General features: G+C 55.4%; 2 protein-coding genes across 4 annotated transcripts in view; both read right to left on the reverse strand.

The window, feature by feature from the left end:
• LOC128829336 (zinc finger protein 3-like) overlaps window positions 1-4,430 on the reverse strand; it is a 40,369-nt gene extending 35,939 nt beyond the window's left edge. The window contains exons 1-2 of the mRNA XM_054014717.1: window positions 4,325-4,430; window positions 1,650-2,071 (exon numbers count right to left, since the gene is read on the reverse strand). Of these exons, the coding sequence (XP_053870692.1) occupies window positions 1,650-2,071; window positions 4,325-4,430 (528 nt within the window). The remainder of the gene's footprint in view (window positions 1-1,649; window positions 2,072-4,324) is intronic.
• Window positions 4,431-7,767: 3,337 nt separating this feature from the next.
• LOC128829168 (zinc finger protein 79-like) lies at window positions 7,768-19,318 on the reverse strand. 3 transcript variants are annotated; one of them, XM_054014433.1, is made up of 7 exons: window positions 19,243-19,318; window positions 18,394-18,462; window positions 17,644-17,856; window positions 17,005-17,027; window positions 15,417-15,529; window positions 15,108-15,140; window positions 7,768-11,235 (listed from the first exon to the last, which is right to left on the reverse strand). In XM_054014433.1, exons 1-7 carry the CDS (start codon window positions 19,303-19,305, stop codon window positions 10,397-10,399), a joined length of 1,353 nt encoding a protein of 450 aa, XP_053870408.1. In that variant the 5' UTR covers window positions 19,306-19,318; the 3' UTR covers window positions 7,768-10,396. The 3 variants fall into 3 exon arrangements, with proteins under 3 accessions (XP_053870408.1, XP_053870409.1, XP_053870407.1); XM_054014434.1 differs by having other exon boundaries at window positions 7,768-11,232; window positions 15,417-15,532; XM_054014432.1 differs by having other exon boundaries at window positions 15,417-15,532.
• Window positions 19,319-21,281: the final 1,963 nt, after the last annotated feature.

Here is a 21,281-nt window from a genome sequence, read left to right on the forward strand (position 1 = left end):
GATGACCAGGAGGAAGCGCCACCGGGGTGAGTCCTGCTTGCTTACACGGGGGCTGGGTGGTGCGGGGGGCGGAGGCGCTGTTTCAGCGGGGCTGGGGGGGGTTCAGCCCTCAGCTATTTTCTTTGGAGTAATATGGCCCTCGCTGCTTTACGAGTTGTGCAGGCCTGTTATAGACTAACAGACGTATTGGAGCATGAGCTTTCGTGGGTGAACACCCACTTCATTGGATGTAAGCTCATGCTCCAATACGTCTGTTGGCCTGTAAGGTGCCACAGGACAATTTGCTGCTTTTACAGATCCAGACTAACACGGCTACCCCTCTGACACATAAACAAACTTGTTTGTCTGAGCGATTGGCTGAACAAGAAGTAGGACTGAGTGCAGTTATTTTTGTCCATAATTCTACATTTGTAAGTTCCACTTTCATGATAAAGAGATTGCACTACAGTACTTGTATGAGGGAAATAGAAATTGAAAATTTAAAAATACTATTTCTTTTGGTTTTTTTACAGTGAAGATACTTGTAATCAAAAATAAATATAAAGTGAGCACTGTACACTTCATATGCTGTGTTGCAATTGCTTTCAAGGTCCCTTCGATATCTATGAGATAGATATATCTCCATATAAATCAATATATTTGAAAATGTAGAAAACATCAAAAAATATTGAAATAAATGGTATTCCATTACTGTTTAACAGTGTGATTAATCATGTGATTAATTATGATTTTTTTTTAATCACTTGACAGCCCTAGTTTTTACTAAGCAGAAGATCTAAACTTTTCTCCCAAGGGGCAGTTGTATCCTCCCCTCTTCCAGGCTGCCCTCCCCATTAGACCTGGTTTTTCACCCCCTCCCCACCACCAAGGCAGAGGCGCTGAGCCCCAGTTATGTGTTAAGCATTTATTCTGCCACAAGGAGTCAAACCCTTCCTCTCATTCCCAGCCCAAGCAAACCCTAGGTGTGGGGATTTCCGAGGACATGCCCAAGTCAGAGGTAATGACACTGACTTGCTGGGCAACAGAAAGCAGGCGGAAGAGCCAGGAACAGATCTTAGTAACACTGAGCTTCTTGCGAATGATTTTGTGACTACACAAACTGGTATTTCTTTCTCTGGATATCACTGTAATCAGCCGGGAAAGTCACTAAATTGGTCATGTTGACACTTATTTCCTCACCAGGGAAACTAAATCTAGTGACAAAAATCACTACCTTGGCAACACTCCCCCCCCCCGTCTTCTCAGGGAAGAACTGAGAGCAGCAGGTTCAGAGTTGTTTGCTCAGCACTGTGATGGGCCACCCTCTTATCACTTCAGAAGTTATTTTTTCCTCTCTTGGTATCCTGCTGTTAATTGATTTATCTCCTTAGACTGACCTCACGCTTGGTAAAGCAACCCCCAGCCTTTCATGTATTTATACCTGCTCCTGTATGTTTCACTCCGTGCATCTGATGAAGTGGGTTCTAGCCCAGGAAAGCTTATGCCCGCCCCAAATCAATGTGTTAGTCTCTAGGTGCCACAAGGACTCTGCGTTGTTTTTGCTAATGGGGGAACAGATTCCCAGCGGCTGCCAGCGCCAGGCCCCCCATCCCCTGGTGCGCGCCGGGGGGCGGGAGGTTTCCTGCCCCACTCCCCGGAGTCTCAATTACCTGCAGTCTCCACTCAGGCGTTGATGTCTCCAGAGCCCGGGGCTTCCCCGGGGCTAGTCCCGGCCAGGGAGAGAGTCCGGCCGGGCTGGGCTGGCCTGGCCACACTCCGCAGCGGGGCAGAGCCCGGGCTCGGCTCCCCACGCCCGGCAGCTGCGCAGGATCTGATCTCACCGATCTCCCCCCGCCGCTTCCTGTGCCCCGGAATAGCCGCCGGGGCTCGGCCCAGCGCGGGGCGCTTCCAGCCCGGGCAGGAGCCGCCCCCGGGCACAGGGCCGGGGATGGGGGATAACGAGGGCGACACGTTCCCGGCTCCGGTTCCTGCAGCGCCCCGGGCAGGTCCCCCGGGGCCGAGCGGGGAGCAGCGCCCGCGTCAGTCTCCGGCTGCTGCCCCGCGTTAGAGCCGCTCTGGCCGCGGCCAGGGGCTGCCCAGGGCCGGGGCCGGAACCGGGGCCCTCCCCTGGGGGGCGGCCGGGAAACTCCCACTCCTGGGCCCTGCTCGGAGCAACTGCAGGTGCCAGGGTCCCGTATCGCCACACCGGCCTCGGGGAAACGCTGCCCCTCTGCACCCCGCTGCCTCCTGGGCCCCCACCCGCATCGCCCCTGGCTCCCACTGCTTCCCCTAGCTCCCCCCCATCACCCCGACCCCTACTGCCTCCCTGGGCCCCCCACCCGCATCGCCCCTGGCTCCCACTGCTTCCCCTAGCTCCCCCCCATCACCCCGACCCCTACTGCCTCCCTGGGCCCCCCACCCGCATCGCCCCTGGCTCCCACTGCTTCCCCTAGCTCCCCCCCATCACCCCGACCCCTACTGCCTCCCTGGGCCCCCCACCCGCATCGCCCCTGGCTCCCACTGCTTCCCCTAGCTCCCCCCCATCACCCCGACCCCTACTGCCTCCCTGGGCCCCCCACCCATCTCTCCATCGCCCCTGGACCTCGCTGCCTCCCTGGGCCTCCACCCGCATCGTCCTTGGCTCCCACTGCTTCCCCTAGCTCCCCCCCCCCATCACCCTGACCCCCACTGCCTCCCTGGGCCCCCCACCCGCATCGCCCCTGACCCCCACTGCCTCCCTGGGCCCCCCACCCGCATTGCCCCGGCTCCCACTGCTTCCCCTAGCTCCCCCCATCACCCTGACCCCCACTGCCTCCCTGGGCCCCCCACCCGCATCGCCCCGGCTCCCACTGCTTCCCCTAGCTCCCCCCATCACCCTGAATCCCCCTGTGCCTCCCTGGGCCCCCACCCGCATCGCCCCTGGCTCCCACTGCTTCCCCAAGCTCCCCCCCATCACCCCGACCCCTACTGCCTCCCTGGGCCCCCCACCCATCTCTCCATCGCCCCTGGACCTCGCTGCCTCCCTGGGCCTCCACCCGCATCGTCCTTGGCTCCCACTGCTTCCCCTAGCTCCCCCCCCCATCACCCTGACCCCCACTGCCTCCCTGGGCCCCCCACCCGCATCGCCCCTGACCCCCACTGCCTCCCTGGGCCCCCACCCGCATCGCCCCTGACCCCCACTGCCTCCCTGGGTCCCCCCCATCACCCCGACCCCTACTGCTTCCCTGGGTCCCCCACCCATCTCTCCATCGCCCCTGGACCTCGCTGCCTCCCTGGGTCCCCCCCATCACCCTGACCCCCACTGCCTCCCTGGGTCCCCCCCATCACCCCGACCCCTACTGCCTCCCTGGGCCCCCACCCGCATCGCCCCTGACCCCCACTGCCTCCCTGGGCCCCCCACCCGCATCGCCCCGGCTCCCACTGCTTCCCCTAGCTCCCCCCATCACCCTGACCCCCACTGCCTCCCTGGGCCCCCCACCCGCATCGCCCCTGACCCCCACTGCCTCCCTGGGCCCCCACCCGCATCGCCCCTGACCCCCACTGCCTCCCTGGGTCCCCCCCATCACCCCGACCCCTACTGCTTCCCTGGGTCCCCCACCCATCTCTCCATCGCCCCTGGACCTCGCTGCCTCCTGGGCCCCCACCCGCATCGCCCCTGGCTCCCACTGCTTCCCCTAGCTCCCCCCCATCACCCCGACCCCTACTGCTTCCCTGGGTCCCCCACCCATCTCTCCATCGCCCCTGGACCTCGCTGCCTCCCTGGGCCTCCACCCGCATCGTCCTTGGCTCCCACTGCTTCCCCTAGCTCCCCCCCCCATCACCCTGACCCCCACTGCCTCCCTGGGCCCCCCACCCGCATCGCCCCTGACCCCCACTGCCTCCCTGGGCCCCCCACCCGCATCGCCCCGGCTCCCACTGCTTCCCCTAGCTCCCCCCATCACCCTGACCCCCACTGCCTCCCTGGGCCCCCCACCCGCATCGCCCCTGACCCCCACTGCCTCCCTGGGCCCCCACCCGCATCGCCCCTGACCCCCACTGCCTCCCTGGGTCCCCCCCATCACCCCGACCCCTACTGCTTCCCTGGGTCCCCCACCCATCTCTCCATCGCCCCTGGACCTCGCTGCCTCCTGGGCCCCCACCCGCATCGCCCCTGGCTCCCACTGCCTCCCTGGGTCCCCCATTGCCCCTGGATCCCCCACTGCCTCCCTGGGCCCCCACCCGCATCGCCCCTGGCTCCCACTGCCTCCCTGGGTCCCCCATTGCCCCTGGATCCCCCACTGCCTCCCTGGGCCCCCACCCATCTCTCCATCGCCCCTGGCTCCCACTGCCTCCCTGGGCCCATCACCCGCATCATCCTTAGCTCCCACTGCTTTCCCTGGGTCCATCACCCCATCGTCCTTGGCTCCCCCCATCACCCCGACCCCTACTGCCTCCCTGGCCCCCACCCGCATCGCCCCTGGCTCCCACTGCTTCCCCTAGCTCCCCCCCCATCACCCTGACCCCCACTGCCGCCCTGGGCCCATCACCCCATCGCCCCTGGCTCCCACTGCTTCCCCCCCCATCACCCTGAACCCTACTGCTTCCCTGGGTTCCCCACCCATCTCTCCATCGCCCCTGGCTCCCACTGCTTCCCCTGGGCCCATCACCCCATCGTCCTTGGCTCCCACTGCTTCCCCTGGCTCCCCCCCCCCATCGCCCCTGGCTCCCCCCCATCACTCCGACCCCTACTGCCTCCCTGGGTCCCCCACCCATCCCACCATCGCCCCTGGGCCTCGCTGCCTCCCTGGGCTCCTCACCTCCCCCCATCACCCCTGGCCTCCACTGCCTCCCTGGGTCCCCTGTTGCCTCTGGATCCCACTGCCTCCCTGGGCTCCCCCTGACTCCCACAGTTTCCCCTGGCTCCCCCCCATTACCCCTGACCCCCACTGCTTCCACGGGCTCCCTCTACCCCTCATCGCCCCTGGCCTCCACTGCCTCCCTGGGTCCCCCATTGCCCCTGGATCTCCCACCCATCCCCCATTGCCTCTGGACCTCACTGCCTCCCTGGGCTCCCCATCATCCCAGGGCCCCGCTGCCACCTCCCTCACTGCCCTGAGCTCCTTTCTGCAGCCTCGCACCCCAGGCCAACCCCCCTCCTTGCCTCTTGACCTGGCTGGTCACCCACATCACCCATCTGTAAGGCCAGCCTTGATATTATCCTACTGATACAAGGATTGCCCCTCTGGTGAGCGTGAGATGTCCTGGGCCTTGCCGGTCAGGTTCCCAGTGGAGGAGAAATCCGTGTACAGAGGCTGGGTGAATTCTAAGTGTGATTTGCTTTATTAACATAAATACAGCAGTCCTGGAACAGAGGCAAACCGCACACGGGAAATCCCCTCCTCCCGAAATCTCCGCATGCACCAATGCCTGCTTCCCAGGAAGCTACTCTGTGCCAAGAACTGCCTCCCAATACAGAGAGACAGCAGCTTCTCTCCTAGGACAACTGCATCACTGAATGCACAAGATTGTCTTCCAAAGGGACTGAACAAGAACTCATCAGCCTGGGTAACAAGAAGGGCCACCTGGTGCTGTTCACCATAATAATCCTTCAGTGGGACGGAGCCAGGAGTTCTTGGATGAGAGGCCTGTTTCACCTGGGGCTGCCCTGCTCAGACCGTGAAGCGTATTGACAGCAAAGGGCAAAGATTTCCCCCACCCAAAACACAACTGGCATCCGGCGGCAGTGGCTGCACCAGGGGAGGCTGAGCCTCTCCAGGCCTATTCTACCCCCCGCCCGTGGGGCCGTGATTTTGGGTGGGTAGTCAGGGATGAGCAGGCGGCAATAGAAGAGCAGAGTCAGAGACATCAAGCTAAACGGGCTACCCAGGATCTCACCAGATTGGCAGGGGCGTGTGGTCATGGAGACCAGGGGATTGGGATTGCCTGCAGTGTCAGGCACACAATTTTGCTAGGAGACAGGAGTGTTATTGTTCTCAGAACGGTCGGGAGGGCAGGAGGGGGAGACTATAACCTAGAGGTGCCCAGGGAGGCATTCTGTCCATATTCAGTCTGGGATGGGACGTATCCAGTTGCCCTATGCTCCAGGGGGTAATCAAGGGGTGCCCTGTGAGGGATTTTTTGATAGACACTGGAGTAGTTATCAGCTTGACTATCATAGAAATCATAGGACTGGAGGGGACCTCGAGAGGTCATTTAGTCCAGTCCCCTGCATTAATGGCAGGACTAAGTATTATCTAGACCATTCCTGACAGGTGTTTGTCCAACCTGCTCTTAAAAATCTCCAATGATGGAGATTCCACCACCTCCCTAGGGAACCCATTCCAGTGCTTCACCACCCTCCTAGTGAAATAGTGTTTCCTAATATCCAACCTAGACCTCCCCCACTGCATCTTGAGACCATTGCTCCTTGTTCTGTCATCTGCCACCACTGAGAACAGCCGAGCTCCATCCTCTTTGGAACTCCCTTCAGGTAGTTGAAGGCTGCTATCAAATCCCCCCCCCCCCCACTCTTCTGCAGACTAAACAAGCCCAGTTTCCTCAGCCTCTCCTCATAAATCATGTGCCCCAACCCCCTGATCATTTTCATTGCCCTCGAGTTTCCTGCTCTGGACGGCAGATGGATGACTCCATCCCCCTTAGGAGGGAGTCCCCGACCACCACCACCCGTCTCCTCCTCCTGGAAGTGGTGGTCATGTAACCCCCATCCCTAGGACAATGCATCCCATGCCCTCCGGTCAATGGGGTCTCCTTCTGATCCCTTCCCTCAGATGACTCTACCAAACCATTCTCCACTGTAGTACCTGTGCAGAGAGCCTGAAAACGGTTTCTTACCTCTCTCTGCATTGGGGGTATGTGGGTTCTTCTCTTTCTTCTTCTTTAGGTCACATGCTGCCAATTTTCTTCCCCATTCTGCACTGCCCTCTCTGATTAAGTCTATGTAAATTATGTTGCTCAGGGTTGTGAAAAAGCCACCCCCCGAGCGACATAAGTTACATCAACTTGAAGCAGTGTCTACACCGATCTATGCTGGTGGGAGACACTCTCCCGCCGATAGAGGCAGACTACTTATGCTGACGGGAGAGTGTTCTCCTGTCGGCATAGCATGTCTTCACCAGACTCGCTGCAGCAATGCAGCTGCGCCGATGTAGTGTGGTAGCGTAGACTAGCCCTAAGTGCATTCAAAAAAGAACTAGATAAGTTCATGGAGGATCGGTCCATCAATGGCCATTAGCCAAGATGGTCAGGGATGCAACCCCATGCTTTGAGTGTCCCTAAACTGACTGGTGCTCAATCCGAGAGAGAGAGAGAGAGAGTGTGTGTGTGTGTGTGTGTGTGTGTGTGTGTGTGTGTGTGTGTGTGTAAAAAGTCTCTCTCTCTCACACACACATTCAAATTTGCATTTATAATCACCAGAGTTTTGGCACAATGCCCAGCTAACTGATTACACTTAAAAAGCAAAAAACAAAACAAACCCTGTTAAATCTGTTGCAAAATAAGAGTTGGTCTGGTTCGCACAGTCCTTGCACACACAACTAATCCCACTGATTTCAAAGAGTAAAGTTGGAAGGATCGGGCCCAGCAGCAATGCTTTCTCTACCCAGGGCATAAAAATATGATTGAAAAATTGTTTGAGAATTGAACAAACCAATTTAGTTTAATACACCAGGTGCATGTGATAGTCTGAAGCATTCTATAAAAATAATTATTAGGTTTGTTAAAAAAGGGTAACAAAGTGAACAAACGACTAGGTAAAAGTGGAGAATTGTGGTTAACAAAAAACCCTAAACAAACAAAACACATTAAAATATATTAAACATACATGTTTTCTTCCAGTACATGAAACATGCAGCACAGCACATCGTAATGCTTTTTTACACTCAGTGGGGCTAATTTTTATTCTTATATTCAAATTCTGTTTGTGTTCTAATTCTCAAAGTTCACTATGCTACTGTATAAGTTAGCATAAGACACCATCATTTCACTTTCAGTGGTGCTTCTGTATTTTTTTTTGCTGAGAAAGCTCTAACTCTGAAATCATCATCATAAATGAAGAGGATCTCATATTTACATATAGTATACCACATGCTCTATCTAGTTTAAGGAAGGTGGGGAGGGACCCCCAAAATTTTTTAATCCGGACCTGCCTGGGCCACAACTGTTTTGGGAACCAAATGTTTTGCCTAGTTCCAAGTCACTTCCTGTGAAATTCTCTCCCCAGATCATCTGACACGTTATTGACCCAACCAACTGAACAACAGTGTGATCATATCCAATTACTTCAGCTAGTTGCACCATTTGTGGTGTACTGTTGTTCACCATTTTAGTATGGAGATTTAAAATATACGACTAGTTCCTTGGTAGCATGCCCAATAAATTGGAGCATTCTCTCCCGGTGACTGAAAGAATTTCCTCTGTCACCGTGGAGGGATGGGGGAAAAAACCACAAGACTATTTTAGCAAATGGTCATCTGTTTCAAAGTCCCTAATAAATCTGATCTACATTCTGTCCAACAAAATATCCAGTTACGTGACCAAACGGCATTCAGGAAAGAGAAATCCATAATGCAGAGAAATATGACAATTACCGTGTAATATGCTATGAATTCCAGAGGAGGTTCTATCTAGTGATTCAAAAGTCAGGAGGATAAATTCTCCCACTGTGTTCTCCTATGATCCATTCAAACCTGCTTCACTCAACACCACCTCATTATTTTCAACAGTTTTAGCATATTTGAAATGGGGGAAAACAGCAGTTTTTCCATCTGCTCAGCATGAAAAAGCCCCAAAGTCACTTTTTCAATCAATGGAAACTGGAATTTAAGATCAGACCGACCACACTGGCTTTGGGATCCACTCAAATCTCCCCTCTAGGTCTGTGACACTTTCATCTCCAGTGCTTACAAGTATGTGATTCCTAAGCACAGAGCTGAGAACAGTGTGTCACCTGACACTTTGAGAGGCGGAGGGATAGAATAAATTCTAAAGCTGTAGCAGTGAGGGAGTACTCTGACAATCACCCTGCTAGTGGGGGAACAAGAATACTCCTGAGGCAATTCTGTGCCACTGCGCAATGCAGAATTTTGCAGAAATTAATGGTTTTTACGCATAATTTCCTTTCCCCCCTAGAAATAGGCTGCGATGCTGCTGGCCGCCAGCAGGGGCCGCTGGATCCGGCTGAGCCCTGCTTGCACACACAAGACACTGCGGGGGTGGGGAGGACCAGGGGAGAGAGTGGAGAGTTCCTGGCAGCTGCAATTCCCCGCACGCCCCGAGGAAAGGAGCGGGCGGTGTGCAGGAAACTCCACACAAGCCTGGGACCCAGCAACAGGCTGTTTCTCCCTCTGGATCCGTGGCCAGTAGGGGGCTGGTGTCTGAGCTGGGAGGACCACGGCTGGGCTCTGGGTGGTGGGGGGGATGGGTGCCTGGGCTGGGGGGACCACGGCTGGGCTCTACACGGGAGGGGGGCTGGTGTCCAGCCTAGGGGGGCTATGGCTGTGCTCTACATGGGAGGGGGGCTGGTGTCTGGCCTAAGGGGGCCACAGCTGGTCTGGGGGGAGGGAGGAAGGAGAGCTGGTGTCTGGCCAGGGGTGTGTCACAGCTGGGCTCAAGGGGGGGTGGGAGCTGGTGTCTGGCCTGAGGAGGCCACGGATGGGCTCTGACCACCCAGCTGGGCTCTGGGTGGGGGCGGGGTGGGGCAGAGAAACAGGAACTAGGTTGTCATAGAGGTTTCTTTAACTCTCTGCTCCTGGGGGAAATTTTGTGTGTGTCTGTATTGTTACAGTCATACTTGCTGACAGGTATTTTGAAATAAATTACCAAAATAATTGAAACTGGCATGATTATGTAGTGTTTGTTTTCAGAATTTTAAAATATTGTGTGCAGAATTTTTATTTTTTTGGCGCAGAGTTCCCGCAGGAGTAAATAGAAATGTGATGCTTGGGATTGTCTGCACTAGGAAGAGTGATGGAGGTTGGGTCAGCTTAAGGAGAAATGCGCTAGCTAACCCCAACCATTTTAGCAGGGCTATGTCTTTACTGCAAAAATAGTTTAGTATTTAAATCAAGCTAGCTACTCAAGCTTGCTAACTTCCCAAAAAACCCTAGTAGAGACAAAGTCCAAGTAGATTTTTACCTCAATGTAGCTAGTTGAGGTCATCCCTATCTGGGACTGACGGACATTCCTGGCAGGAGGGGCACACACTCCCATGCCTTAGAGGATATCAAGGAATTGATAGAACAGACGATGGGCTTCACCCCAAAGAAAGATGAGCAGCAAAAGCGGGCAATTCACCTGGGGGAGCTGAGGGACCACAGTGAAGCAAATGGTGCAAACAGCTTTAAAGGTCACGATGTGGGAAATAGCAAATGTATTATAAAAAAAAAAACTTCGGCCAGCCCTAGCCAAGCTATTTATGGGATTACTCTCCCTTGTGGATCCTCTGATGCGTAATAAGGTGTGAGTTCTGATTGAAACTTTTCCCACACGCTGAGCATTTAAAGGGTCTGTCTCCTGTGTGGATTGTTTCATGTCTAATAAGGTCTGAGCTCCGAGTGAAGCTTTTCCCGCACTCAGAGCATCTATAGGGTCTCTCCCCCACATGTGTTCTCTGATGCTGAGTAAGGTTTGAGCTGTCAGTGAAGCTTTTCCCACAGTCAGCACATGTGAAAGGTCTACTGCCCGTGTGGATTCTAAAATGTGTAATAAGGTTTGAGTTCCGATTGAAGCTTTTCCCGCACTCAGAACAGGTAAAGGGTCTGGTTCCTGTGTGGATTGTCTGATGTGCAATGAGGTTTGAGCTCACACTGAAACTTTTCCCGCACTCGGAGCATTTAAAGGGTCTCTGTCCTGTGTGGAGTCTCCGATGTCTACTAAGGTGCGAGTTCCGATTGAAGCTTTTCCCGCACTCGCAGCATCTATAGGGTGTCTTGCCCATGTGGATACTCTGATGTGTAATAAGAGCTGAGCAGCTACTGAAGGTTTTCCCACACTCCGTGCAGGTGTTTTTTCTCACTCCTGGGGGGATTCTCTGCTGGGCTGTGGTTTCCTGGAGATCCTGGCCACTTCCCCGACCCTCCCCTGGCTGATTTCCCTGCTGCTTCTCTGGCCAGAGCGGACTCTCATGACCTTTTCTCTGCTCACGATTCCAGTGAATATTCTTTTCAGATCTTTCTGATAACATCCCGGGTGGTTCCACATGCTGAGTATCTCCCTGCTGCGGATTCTCCTCCTCGTTCTCACTCACTGCCCCATCACCTGCTGCAACAGAGAGAATCCAGTCATGAGTCGTTCCCTGCTCTGGGGAAAGGGGGAAAACAAACCAAAATAACTGCTGGAGAGATCGAAAAAATCAGGAGCTGACTCCTCCAAAAACTTTCCCCCGAGGAGAGCGAGGACAGGACCAATCTGCCTCTACTCCAGGGGAAGGGGCGTCAGGGAGAGAGCTGTGCCAGATGTCAGTGAGGATGGGTGGGAAGCTTTGACCTCCTTCATGAGGACGCATCACATGCTGCGGACAACCCTAAACCCAGAGTTCACAAGGTCTTTATAGGGAATCCCAAGCTCTTTTCATTACACACACAAGTTTTGAGTTAGTTTAACTCATTCCCATCTGTGCTATCAGCTCCCAGGATCTCTTGGCTCTGAGCTTGTTCCACATTAGATTTGGAAACTGGAAACCCAGCTCAGGGGAAGAAAATAAGTGAGAGCAGGTGAATTTGTGGGAGATTTGTCACAATGTCCTATTATTTAAAGCAGTAAAATCCCAGAGCCAGCTCCCCAGGTGCTCAAAGCTGCATGGTACTCAGCTAATGGGGAGACTTAACTATCCACATCTCTGCTGGGACCACACACAGCCAGACAAAAGAGGGGATCCTAAAATACAGAGAACACATTTCTACGTCCCAGAAAGAGGGAGCTCCAGCCAGAGGGGACACCGCCCTGGATCCAGTTCTCACTGACACGGACAGTGCAAGTGTCCTACAGAAGCTGAGACCGGTGAGCATGAGCTAGAGGGGTTTCAGCCCAGTAAGGGATGGGAGGGAGCGGGGGGTGTCAATGAATGCAGCAATGCGGAAGTAACAGATGTCAGGAAATCTAGTGAGTCGGGTGCAGTGGGAGGGAGTATTAAAATTCCCCAGCATGTGGAACATGGCTGGGAAATTACAGAATATAATTCAGGAGCAAGAGACTCTTATTTTCTCTGCAAAAGGAGAATGTGAGAAACAAGAATCGGGCCATGTGGCCTCAGGAGGACTGGCTCAAAGCTCCAAGGAGCCTGCAGGGAAGAGAGACTGTGGCTGCTGCAGATGGAGAGGAGGAAGCAACATTCTCTAAGTCCCCAGAAATCTCTTAACACGTTGTGACATAAACACCAAAGTGCCCATTTGTGCTGGGGAAGGGAGTGTGAGGGGAGAACGTAAGGACTCGGGAACAGTGTCCGCAGGCTCAGTGGGTAGGGAAGGGCATCCGTGGGGGGAAGTGAGTGATGGAGAGAGGACAAGAGATAAGAATATGTGAAAAAAATATGTAAAAGAAAGTGAAAGTAGACTAAAGAAAATGGAGGGTGGGCTTCAAAGCAATTGGACCTGGGCAGAGATTCTGTGTTAAGGGGCTGGGATCCCTCAAATCTCCCCTCCCCTGTGTAGCCCATGGAGCCCTCACCGTCATCTGGCAGAGGACTCACCAAAGTGTGACTCTCCTCAGGCTGACACCCTTTGTCCCAACACACTGTTGTCATTATCCGTACTAAAAATTGTCATGTAAAGTATCCTATGCAAACAGGTAACATGCCCGTCATTAATAGTACCGTGTGCTACACATGACCAGGATGTGTAGCACATGGTACTATTAAAGAATTATAGGCATGTGCTGAAAAGGTTTTTAAAATGTCTTTTATAAGCAGTGCATAAACTCAGCCTGCCTCAGACAAAGGGATGCTGTTTTCCTGTGTCCCCAATGGAAATGGAACCAGGTAGTTCCTGGGAGGACAAAGAAAAGCCATCTCCATATAACAAACCAAACCCTCAAGCTAAACCAAGTGCGGAGTGGGTGTGGGAGGAGAGCCCATTTAGCACTCATGATGGGGAATGCAGCCTGCACACCAAGGAAGCCTTCCTGGCTCTTGGCACAGAGACAACAGACGCTGGGTCACACAGCCAAAGGCAGCCATTCTGACACCCATCACTTAGGGGACTATGGGGGAGAAGCACCCTTTGAGCTCATACAAAGTGGATCTTTTTGGCCTGAAAACCCAGGATAACAGGAACTGACTACAGCTGATCAATCAGTGACTTCAGCCCTCATATAGGTTGCGCCGATCACAACAAGTCTTCCATTCTTCTCTTATCCCGGCCTTCCTTCTCCAGGTGTGGCCATGCCTTTGCATGATAAAATCTTCCCATCTCTTTGAAGGTCAGCTGAGTGGTCGTTTCAGTTCCCGTGGGTACCATTCAGCGACAGCTGCAGTCCATCGATTGTCAGTGAGCCTTGCTATATGCCCACCCCATCACATTTTACAACATCCTCCACTCCACTCTACTGTCTCATCATGTCATTGGGGGCTTGGTCACTGATTGAAATCCCCAGAATTCTTCTTTCCATCACCCTCTCTGTGACAGACAAGCTGTTGCTCCTCTATCTTTGTAAGCGCCCATGTTTTGCTGCCGTATAACATTGCCAGCAGTACTGTTGACTTGAAGATGTTGGCGTGTGTTGCCTTGTTGATTTTTCCTTGGAGGGCATCCTTGATAGAACTGAATGCGCGCCAAAAGGCTTGCTTTCTTTGCGATAGTTCACCTTCCTGATCGTGGTGCGTGTTGATTTCTTGGCCCAAACAGACGTAATGCTCAACAACTTCTATTTGTTCCCCCTTGACTATGACACCTCTACCCCGATATAACGCTGTCCTCAGGAGCCAAAAAAATCTTACCGCGTTACAGGTGAAACCGCGTTATATCGAACTTGCTTTGATCCACTGGAGTGCGCAGCCCCACCCCCCTGGAGCGCTGCTTTACCGCGTTATATCCGAATTCGTGTTATATGGGGTCGCGTTATATCGGGGTAGAGGTGTATTTGGGCTTTTGGCAAAGCATCAAACCCCATACACTTCATTTTAGAGCGGTTCATTTTCAGTCCAGCAGCTGGCCCGGGGCCCTGCCCGAGCAGGGGTCTGGGGGCCACCGGAGCAGTGGCCCCAGGGCGGACAGAGCAGCCGCTGGGTCCCCAGGGGCTCCCAGCTAAGATTTAATCAGGGGTATTTATAGTAAAGGTCACAGACAGGTTCCCAGGGTCAGTCCACATATGCTATAGTAGCCAGCTGCTCATCCAAACTTGGGCCATACACAATGCAGTGCTCTCTTCCTATTCATAGCCAGTAGTGATCAAATCTGACCCAGTGTTTCTCAGCTGATGGGTCACAGCCCCCAGGGGACTCAGGAAAGGCGGTCATGGGGGCTAGGAAATACGGAAAGCTTTATTAGGACCTAAATAAAGAGAATCTTTCCCCCAGGCCCTGCACACGCTTATCCCTCAAGGTCAGGGATTCTCTGTCGGCCTCTTGAAACACACACCGTGAAGGCTTAACACCCTTCCATTGGTCTGTTCTTACTTTAGAGTAAATGTAAGAAAGTGGCAAAAATTCTTTACCTCAGATAAAGGATCCCCAATGTGAAGTGTGAGAAACACTGATCTCCACTAGCGAAGCCCCCTCCTCCTTCAGAATGAGCCCCTGTACAGCTCAGTGCTGTCTTCCCTTCACAGCCAGTCCGCACACCGTATAGCAGCCCCATTTCGCATTCAGGATCAGTCTAGACAAGGGTTCCAATCCCTCACTCCCGAGACTCTGCTGCCGCCCTGTGGCGACGCCCATTAAAGCCGCAGGCTGCACCGTGTAAGGATGATGCAGCCTCGTCTCCCCATTTCACACCACTCAGGTTCTTGTTCCTTCCCTCAAAGGGAAATGCACCCGTCAGCTCAGGATTCACTCTGACCCCCACCAGACCTCACCGCAGGAGTGACCTGGGCAGTCGCTGTCCCACCGCTTTCAGGTTTATCTCAGGCTGGAGGCAGCAAGCCCCTGCCGCTAATGTGGTTCTTCGTCTGAATCCCCCCCATGAGAGACAGAAACGTACCTGTGTTGTTCTCCAGCTCCAGTCGCAGAGTCTCTGGGGAAGGAGAGGATGGGAGAGGTGAGAATTCAGGCCCTCGCATTCATGGGCATATTCCTATTGGTTACTAACGTACTTGCTTTTCATTATGAGATGGTGACCCAGAGTGCGGCTGATAACTCAGGCAGAGCCAGCCCCACAGGCTACTCGCATGGGGAAGGGAAACTCCCTGAGCTGGAGCCCAGGGTCAGCGACACACTATAGCCCCTGACTCCTCCCCAGGGCGAGGGGCCCTCTAACCAGAAGGGACATTGCTGCCAAACTCCAATTCACCTTTGAATCCCAGCAGCACCTCCTGCAGGATGGCACTTTTCAGAGAGAAATCGCTGAGTCTCTTCTCCAGCTCTGCAAACCCCAGCTCTGGCTTCTGAAACGGCCCGTCCTCCCTGCTGAGGAAAGCAGGAAGGGTGAGACATGGGTCTGATCCCCAATCCCAGAAGCCCCCAAACTCTGGGAAACCTGCATCTGAGCTTTATCGTCTGAGATGTCACCTGCCCACAGCCCTGCGCTCTCCATGGGCCCAGAGAGATGGGATGTGGGGAGCCTTTGGGGCCCGGAATGGAGACAGGTTCTGGTGCCCTCTCTGGGACACGCTGGGGTGCTGTGCCACCCTCCACTCTGGGTTATTCCAGTAACAAGGGGCACCAGCACTGGGATATGTGGAAAGGGAGGAGACAGAGACCAGAGAGTGGGCGTGTCCCATGTGCTCACAGTGGCCACAGACAGAGCCCAGGTCTTCCCCGGGGATTGAACCTGGACCATTTAATGCCAATAGCCCTGAGAACTTCAGCTAAAGCAGTGACCCCCGGGGTGTCAGCCCCATTGGTGGAGAGGCCTGTATCCCTTATCATTGTCCTTAGGCTAGGGCATAAACTGGGGACACCCAGGCACAAAGATCCGGGGGGGGGGAGGGGGGGGAGAGAATCTGCCCTTTATATAGAAAGCTTTTAATTACTGTTATTTATAAAGTACTTCATTGTCACAACTTTTTCACTCACTGGGAAAACAGCCACTTCTCTATTTCTACCCTGTTTCCCTGCCTTCCCCCTGCCCCTCTCTCTCTCTCATCTTTGTCTGTGTGTCTCTCCTCTGTTCTTCCCTCCCTACAGCAACTCCCTATTCCTTCCACTCAAGGGCTTCACTCCTGTCCCCTCCCCATCCCACCTGCTACAGAGCTCAGCAGTGGACATTCAAGTGACATCATTTCAGCTACACACCAATGAGATTCCCAGGGGAGTTCACACATCTCTGAGCAGGGTTTCAGGCTGTTTCACAGACTCAGGCCTGGGCTGCACTAGAATATTAGGTTGTCTTAACTACATTGCTCAGGGTGTGAAAAATCTACACCTCTGAGCAGCATAGATAAGCCAACATGAGTGCCCCGGCAGACAGTGCTAGGTCGAAAGAGGGTCTTCCATCGACCTAGCTCCTGCCTGTGGGGAGGTGGATCACCTACACCAGTGGGATGACCCCTCCCATCGCCATAGGGAGCATCTCCACTGAAACGCTGTAGACAGGCCCTCAGGAAGGCACCATCGCCTCCCTTTGCATTTTGGAAGGTTTCTTTGCAACCGCGAAGGCTAGAAACCTAAGCTGAGATTCTGCACACTGTGAACACGTGATGTGGCCACGTAAACACATCAGCCAGGCTGGGTCCGGCCCACAAGCCCTATGTTTGCCAGCCCCCATTAGCTGTCAGATAGTAAGAGGCTCTTCTCCTTCCTGAGGCAGCCACTAAGGAAAGACGTGATCTCAGGCACTCAGCCAGCGGGTCACAGCGGGGGAAGCGCCGCAGTCAGGAGAATTCCAATTCTAAACCATCGCTTTCCACACGAACGGTGCCATGGAGCCCAGGACGTACCTGCTCTCAGTGCATCCAGCACCCTGCACAGGGGGAGAAAGGAGAGACAGTCAGTGGGCCTGTCCCAGGCTGGGGTGGCCTCCTGCTCTGCAGGGGAGTCACCACTGGAGCCGCGGATATTTGGGGAATTTCAGACACTTGGGTTCACGTTCAGAGAACAGCTGCCATCTCCCTTCCCCACTGCTGGGACACCTGCCCTCAGCAACCCCAGGAGTCCCTGCTAGGTCGCCATCGGGGAAAGTCTCTCCCCAGGCACTTGACAGGAAGAGAATATTCCCCCTAGTGCTGAGAGCCCCCCCAAGTCCCCTCACAACACTGAACCCACTAGCCTGAGACGACATGGGACCTTGGGCCTGGTGGGGGGAGGGTGGGCTGGGAATTTCACCCTCAAAGTGCAAACGCAGATAGACATTTACAGGGCAGGAGAGACGGTCTTGGGGTTACAGCACCCAGGACTCCCAGGTCCCAGCCCTAGCTCTGCCACAGACTCACTGTGTGACTGGGGCAGGACTGCGCTCCGTCCTGTGCCTCACTTTCCTCTTTGTACAATAGGGATAATGTCCCTGACCCACCTTGTGAGGGGCGTTGGGGTCTAGGGCTGAGAAGCAGCGTATTAGCACTGCCATAAGCCAGTCTGACCTGTGGGGATTGGCTCCCTGGCTGCTGCTGCCCCTCCTCTCCAAGCAGGGAAATCTCCCCGGACGGTCTGGAGACGCCCTCGTCCCGTCTCCTGACGATGGCTCTGGCTAGCTCTTCCAGCTGGGACAGCAGGAGCTGCTCCTGCTCCTCCAGAAACCCTCGCAGCTCCTTCCACTCCGCAACGATCTTCTGCCTCTCAGCTTCAGTCTGTTTCTGCAACCCAGGGAGAGGGCGGCTCGGTAACAGGGAGAATCAGACCTGTGCCCCCAGCAGCTGGGAGTTATTTACCAGAACACAGGGTTCAACGGCAGGTGATGGGAGCTCAGTTAGGCCAGGAAGGGTGCAGGAAGGAGTGTGGGGTGAGCTGCACATGGCTAACGGGGGGGGGGGAGGGCTTTCCCCCCAAAACCTCATCAAATTGCACTTAGCCAAACTCTTCATCTGCCCACCCACATTTCCTCTCCTTCCCCACCCATCTCCCCTAGGCACTAGAGAGGAACCCTGGTCACTATAATATCTGAGCAGTCCTTGGGCAGGGTCCCTCCAGGCCACAGACCGACACTGTCCTGCACAGCAGCCTCTTGGACCCTAAACACATCATGTTGCCCCCACGTCTGACCCTGCCCTCTCCCTGGGCTCCAGTGGGGATGTTTCCTGGCTGAGGCTGGCAGGACGGGCCCTGCGTTTGGTGTCACTCAGGACACTCTGATCCCAGGCAAACCTGAGGGGCAGGGGGCTCTGGGCACCTACCAGCAGCTCTGCACTTTGCCGCTCCTCCTTGGCTTTTCGCTCACAGGCCAGATGCTCTCCCGGTGCCTCCTGGAAGAAGCGGGGGGAGGGATGTTACAAACTGCTCGAAAGAGCCTCACAGCTTCCAGATTTCAGGGCCCAATCCTGCCCTGTACATGCCTGTGCAGAGCCCCTGGGACTCAAACTTGCTTGGCAGATACAGTACAGCCTCAGTGAGGAAGATCTCAGGGGGGCAGTGAGAGCAGAACCAGGTTTTCCAAGGAAGACACAGGACACCCTGGTGAAGTGACAGGGCTGCAGCCCAAACCTGAGCCCCAAACATTCCCCAGCCCCACCCACATCCCAAACAACCAACTTCGGACATTCCCCAACTTCCCCAGCTCCAACCCCAACATACCCACAGTGCCAGATCTGAACATGGACCCCCTCAAACCCAATATCCCCCAAACCACCCCCCAATGCTCCGATCCCTGCACACACACTGGCACACCCCCAAGGCCAAGCTTAAACCTCCCCCACATCTACAGACCAACACATCACGGACTATCCTGGCTAAGAGCCATTCACCAGCCGGGTCCGGGCCCCGTGCTCCCGGTGTGGACGCTCCCTGGGTCTCTACCCCGGCATCGGGGATAGTCCGGCTCGTCCCCTGGCCCCGACACCCCGGTGCTTCCCCGGCTGCGGGGCGCGCGGAGCAGGTGTGTCCCCAGAGCCGCCCCCGGGACCCGCTCCGACCCCCGGCTCCGCCCGGGCTCCCCGCGCCGCCGGGTCCGGACCCCCCCGCCGCGCCCAGCCCGGACCCCCCACGGGCCCCCCCTGCCCGTGTCCCGGCCGCGCGGCCCCGCCCACCTCGCCGCCCCGCTGCCGGCGGGGCCGGAGCAGCCGCCGCGCTGGGCCCCCGGCCCCGGCCATGGCTCCTCGGCTGGACAAAGGGCTGCGGGCGGGGCGGGGGGCGGGGCCGCCCCGGATTGGCCGGGCGGCGGGTGGGGCCCGCGCAGGGGGGTTCGTGACGCTCGGGGACTCGAGCTCCCGAGAGAGGAGCCCGGAGCCCAGGCTCCCGGGGCGGCGCGGGGGGAGCTCGGGGGTCTCGGGCCGGGTTGCAAATCAGGAGGGATGGGGTTTTTGGTCAAAAACAGTCACGATCTGCTTCCTCCTGGCTAATGTGATAAATGGGTCTATTGGCTGATTGAGGCGCGCTGTTTCACTTTGGGTGTGAATACGTGAAAAGGGAGGTAAGGTTTGGGGTACAGCCCTGCCCCTGAGCCCAAGGTGAGACCAGAGTGGCCCCTTTCTTTTTTTTCACTGGCTTCCTCCTTCCGTATTTCCAATGACTTGGCTGCCCATGCACCTGCCACTGGTCCAGGGGTTGCGAATCAGGAGGGATGGGGGGATTTTGTGGTCGAAAACACTCGCGATTTGCTTCCTCCTTGCTGCTTTTATGATTTGCATTATACACATGAACACAACTCTTAACTCCTTATTGCACAGTTCTACAGGTATTCTAAGCAAGATTCTTAACAGAAGGTTAACAAATATTCTATGAGAGAGAGAGACACCTTGCTAAAGGAGCTTGGTCTGAAAAAGAAAGCTTGCTCAGGTCCGTGCCTCAGTTTCCCTACTCAGCAGCAACTACTCAACAATTAACATGTGATTAGGGTCACATGCTGCCTGCGTTTGTTCAAGAATTTGTGACCAGCTTTGCACAATACTTTGGGGTACGCTCATTTATTAGGGTTACTCTTCTGGAGGGGGTGTGGTTGTGTAATTCTATCAATGTACTGCTTGTGTGCCCAATGGAATGAGTCAAACAGCACTTTCAAGCTGACACCCTTATTTGTCCCAGATTTAGCATGTCCCTATCCCCACGCTTACATCACAATTGTACTGGTAGTAACCCACTTGATGAGCAAACCCCAGAGTATTTTGGGGCGCTACAGGGATCTGTAGCTTAGGTAAAAGAAGCGTTGCTGCAGAATAAATGTGGAAGATACAAACACAAAAGGAAAGTTATTTATGGACTAATAGTGATAACTACTCAAGGAGCCTAAACACAAGAAGTTACATTATTAAAGGTTAATACCTGAGGTAGAAAAGAAAAGAGAGAGGGAAAATGAGGGTCTCACCCTAGGGTGACCAGACGTCCTGATATTATTGGGACAGTCCCAATTTTAGGGGACTTGTCCCGCGTCCCGACCTTACATCGGTCGGGACACACTTTGTCCCGATATCTGGACCGTCTGGTGGAGAAGGACCGCAAGGTGCTGCTGGCGCCGCTCGCCTCTTCTTCCTGGGGCAGCGCAGCTCCTGGCGCCCGCCCGCCAGCAGGAGCCTGCAGTGCAATGCCCAGAGGAGGTCTCCGCCGTGTGCTGCAGGGGCGGGGCTTGCAGGCGCGGGCAGCGGGCAAAGAGTCCCCCGCCCTCCCCCCTCGACCCAACCTGCGACCCTAGGAGCCAGAGGGACCTGCCTGCCAGATGCTTCCCGGGAGCCGCTCCAGGTAAGCACCGCTGGGACTCACCTCGCCCCCTGGCAGGTCCCTCTGGCTCAGGGGGGACTCTGTGTGCTGCCGGTGCCTGCAAGCCCCGCCCCGCGGCTCCGGCAGCTCCCATTGGCGCCTTTCCCGGCCAATGGGAGCCACCCGCCACGGAGCTCGCGCTTGTGGCGGGCGCAGCACGTGGAGAGTCTGGAGACTCCCCTCGCTGCTCTCACCTGAGGAGCCGGAGACCTCCCAGCAGGGCTGGTGAGTGCAGCCAGGGAAGGGGGCGGGGTCTGCTGGTGAGTGTCTGGGAGGTGTGTGGGGGGGTGCTGGGCTGTGAGGGTGTGGAGGGCGCTGGGCAGTGGGGGAGATTTGTGTGTTTTGGGGTGCTAGGCAGTGGGGGCCTGTTGGGGGG

This window comes from Malaclemys terrapin, chromosome 25 (assembly GCF_027887155.1).
Source record: "Malaclemys terrapin pileata isolate rMalTer1 chromosome 25, rMalTer1.hap1, whole genome shotgun sequence".
In the NCBI taxonomy this organism is placed as follows: Eukaryota; Metazoa; Chordata; order Testudines; family Emydidae; genus Malaclemys; species Malaclemys terrapin.

What these genes read in the sequence shown, in the direction of transcription:
- LOC128829168 (XM_054014432.1), bottom strand. Translation starts at nt 19,305, where the DNA reads ATGGCCGGGGCCGGGGGCCCAGCGCGGCGGCTGCTCCGGCCCCGCCGG. An exon ending in GCCGGCAGCGGGGCGGCGAG is followed by an intron (nt 18,463 to 19,242) that starts GTGGGCGGGGCC and finishes CGCTTCTTCCAG; the next exon opens with GAGGCACCGGGAGAGCATCT. An exon ending in GCTGGATGCACTGAGAGCAG is followed by an intron (nt 15,533 to 17,004) that starts GTACGTCCTGGG and finishes TGCTTTCCTCAG; the next exon opens with CAGGGAGGACGGGCCGTTTC.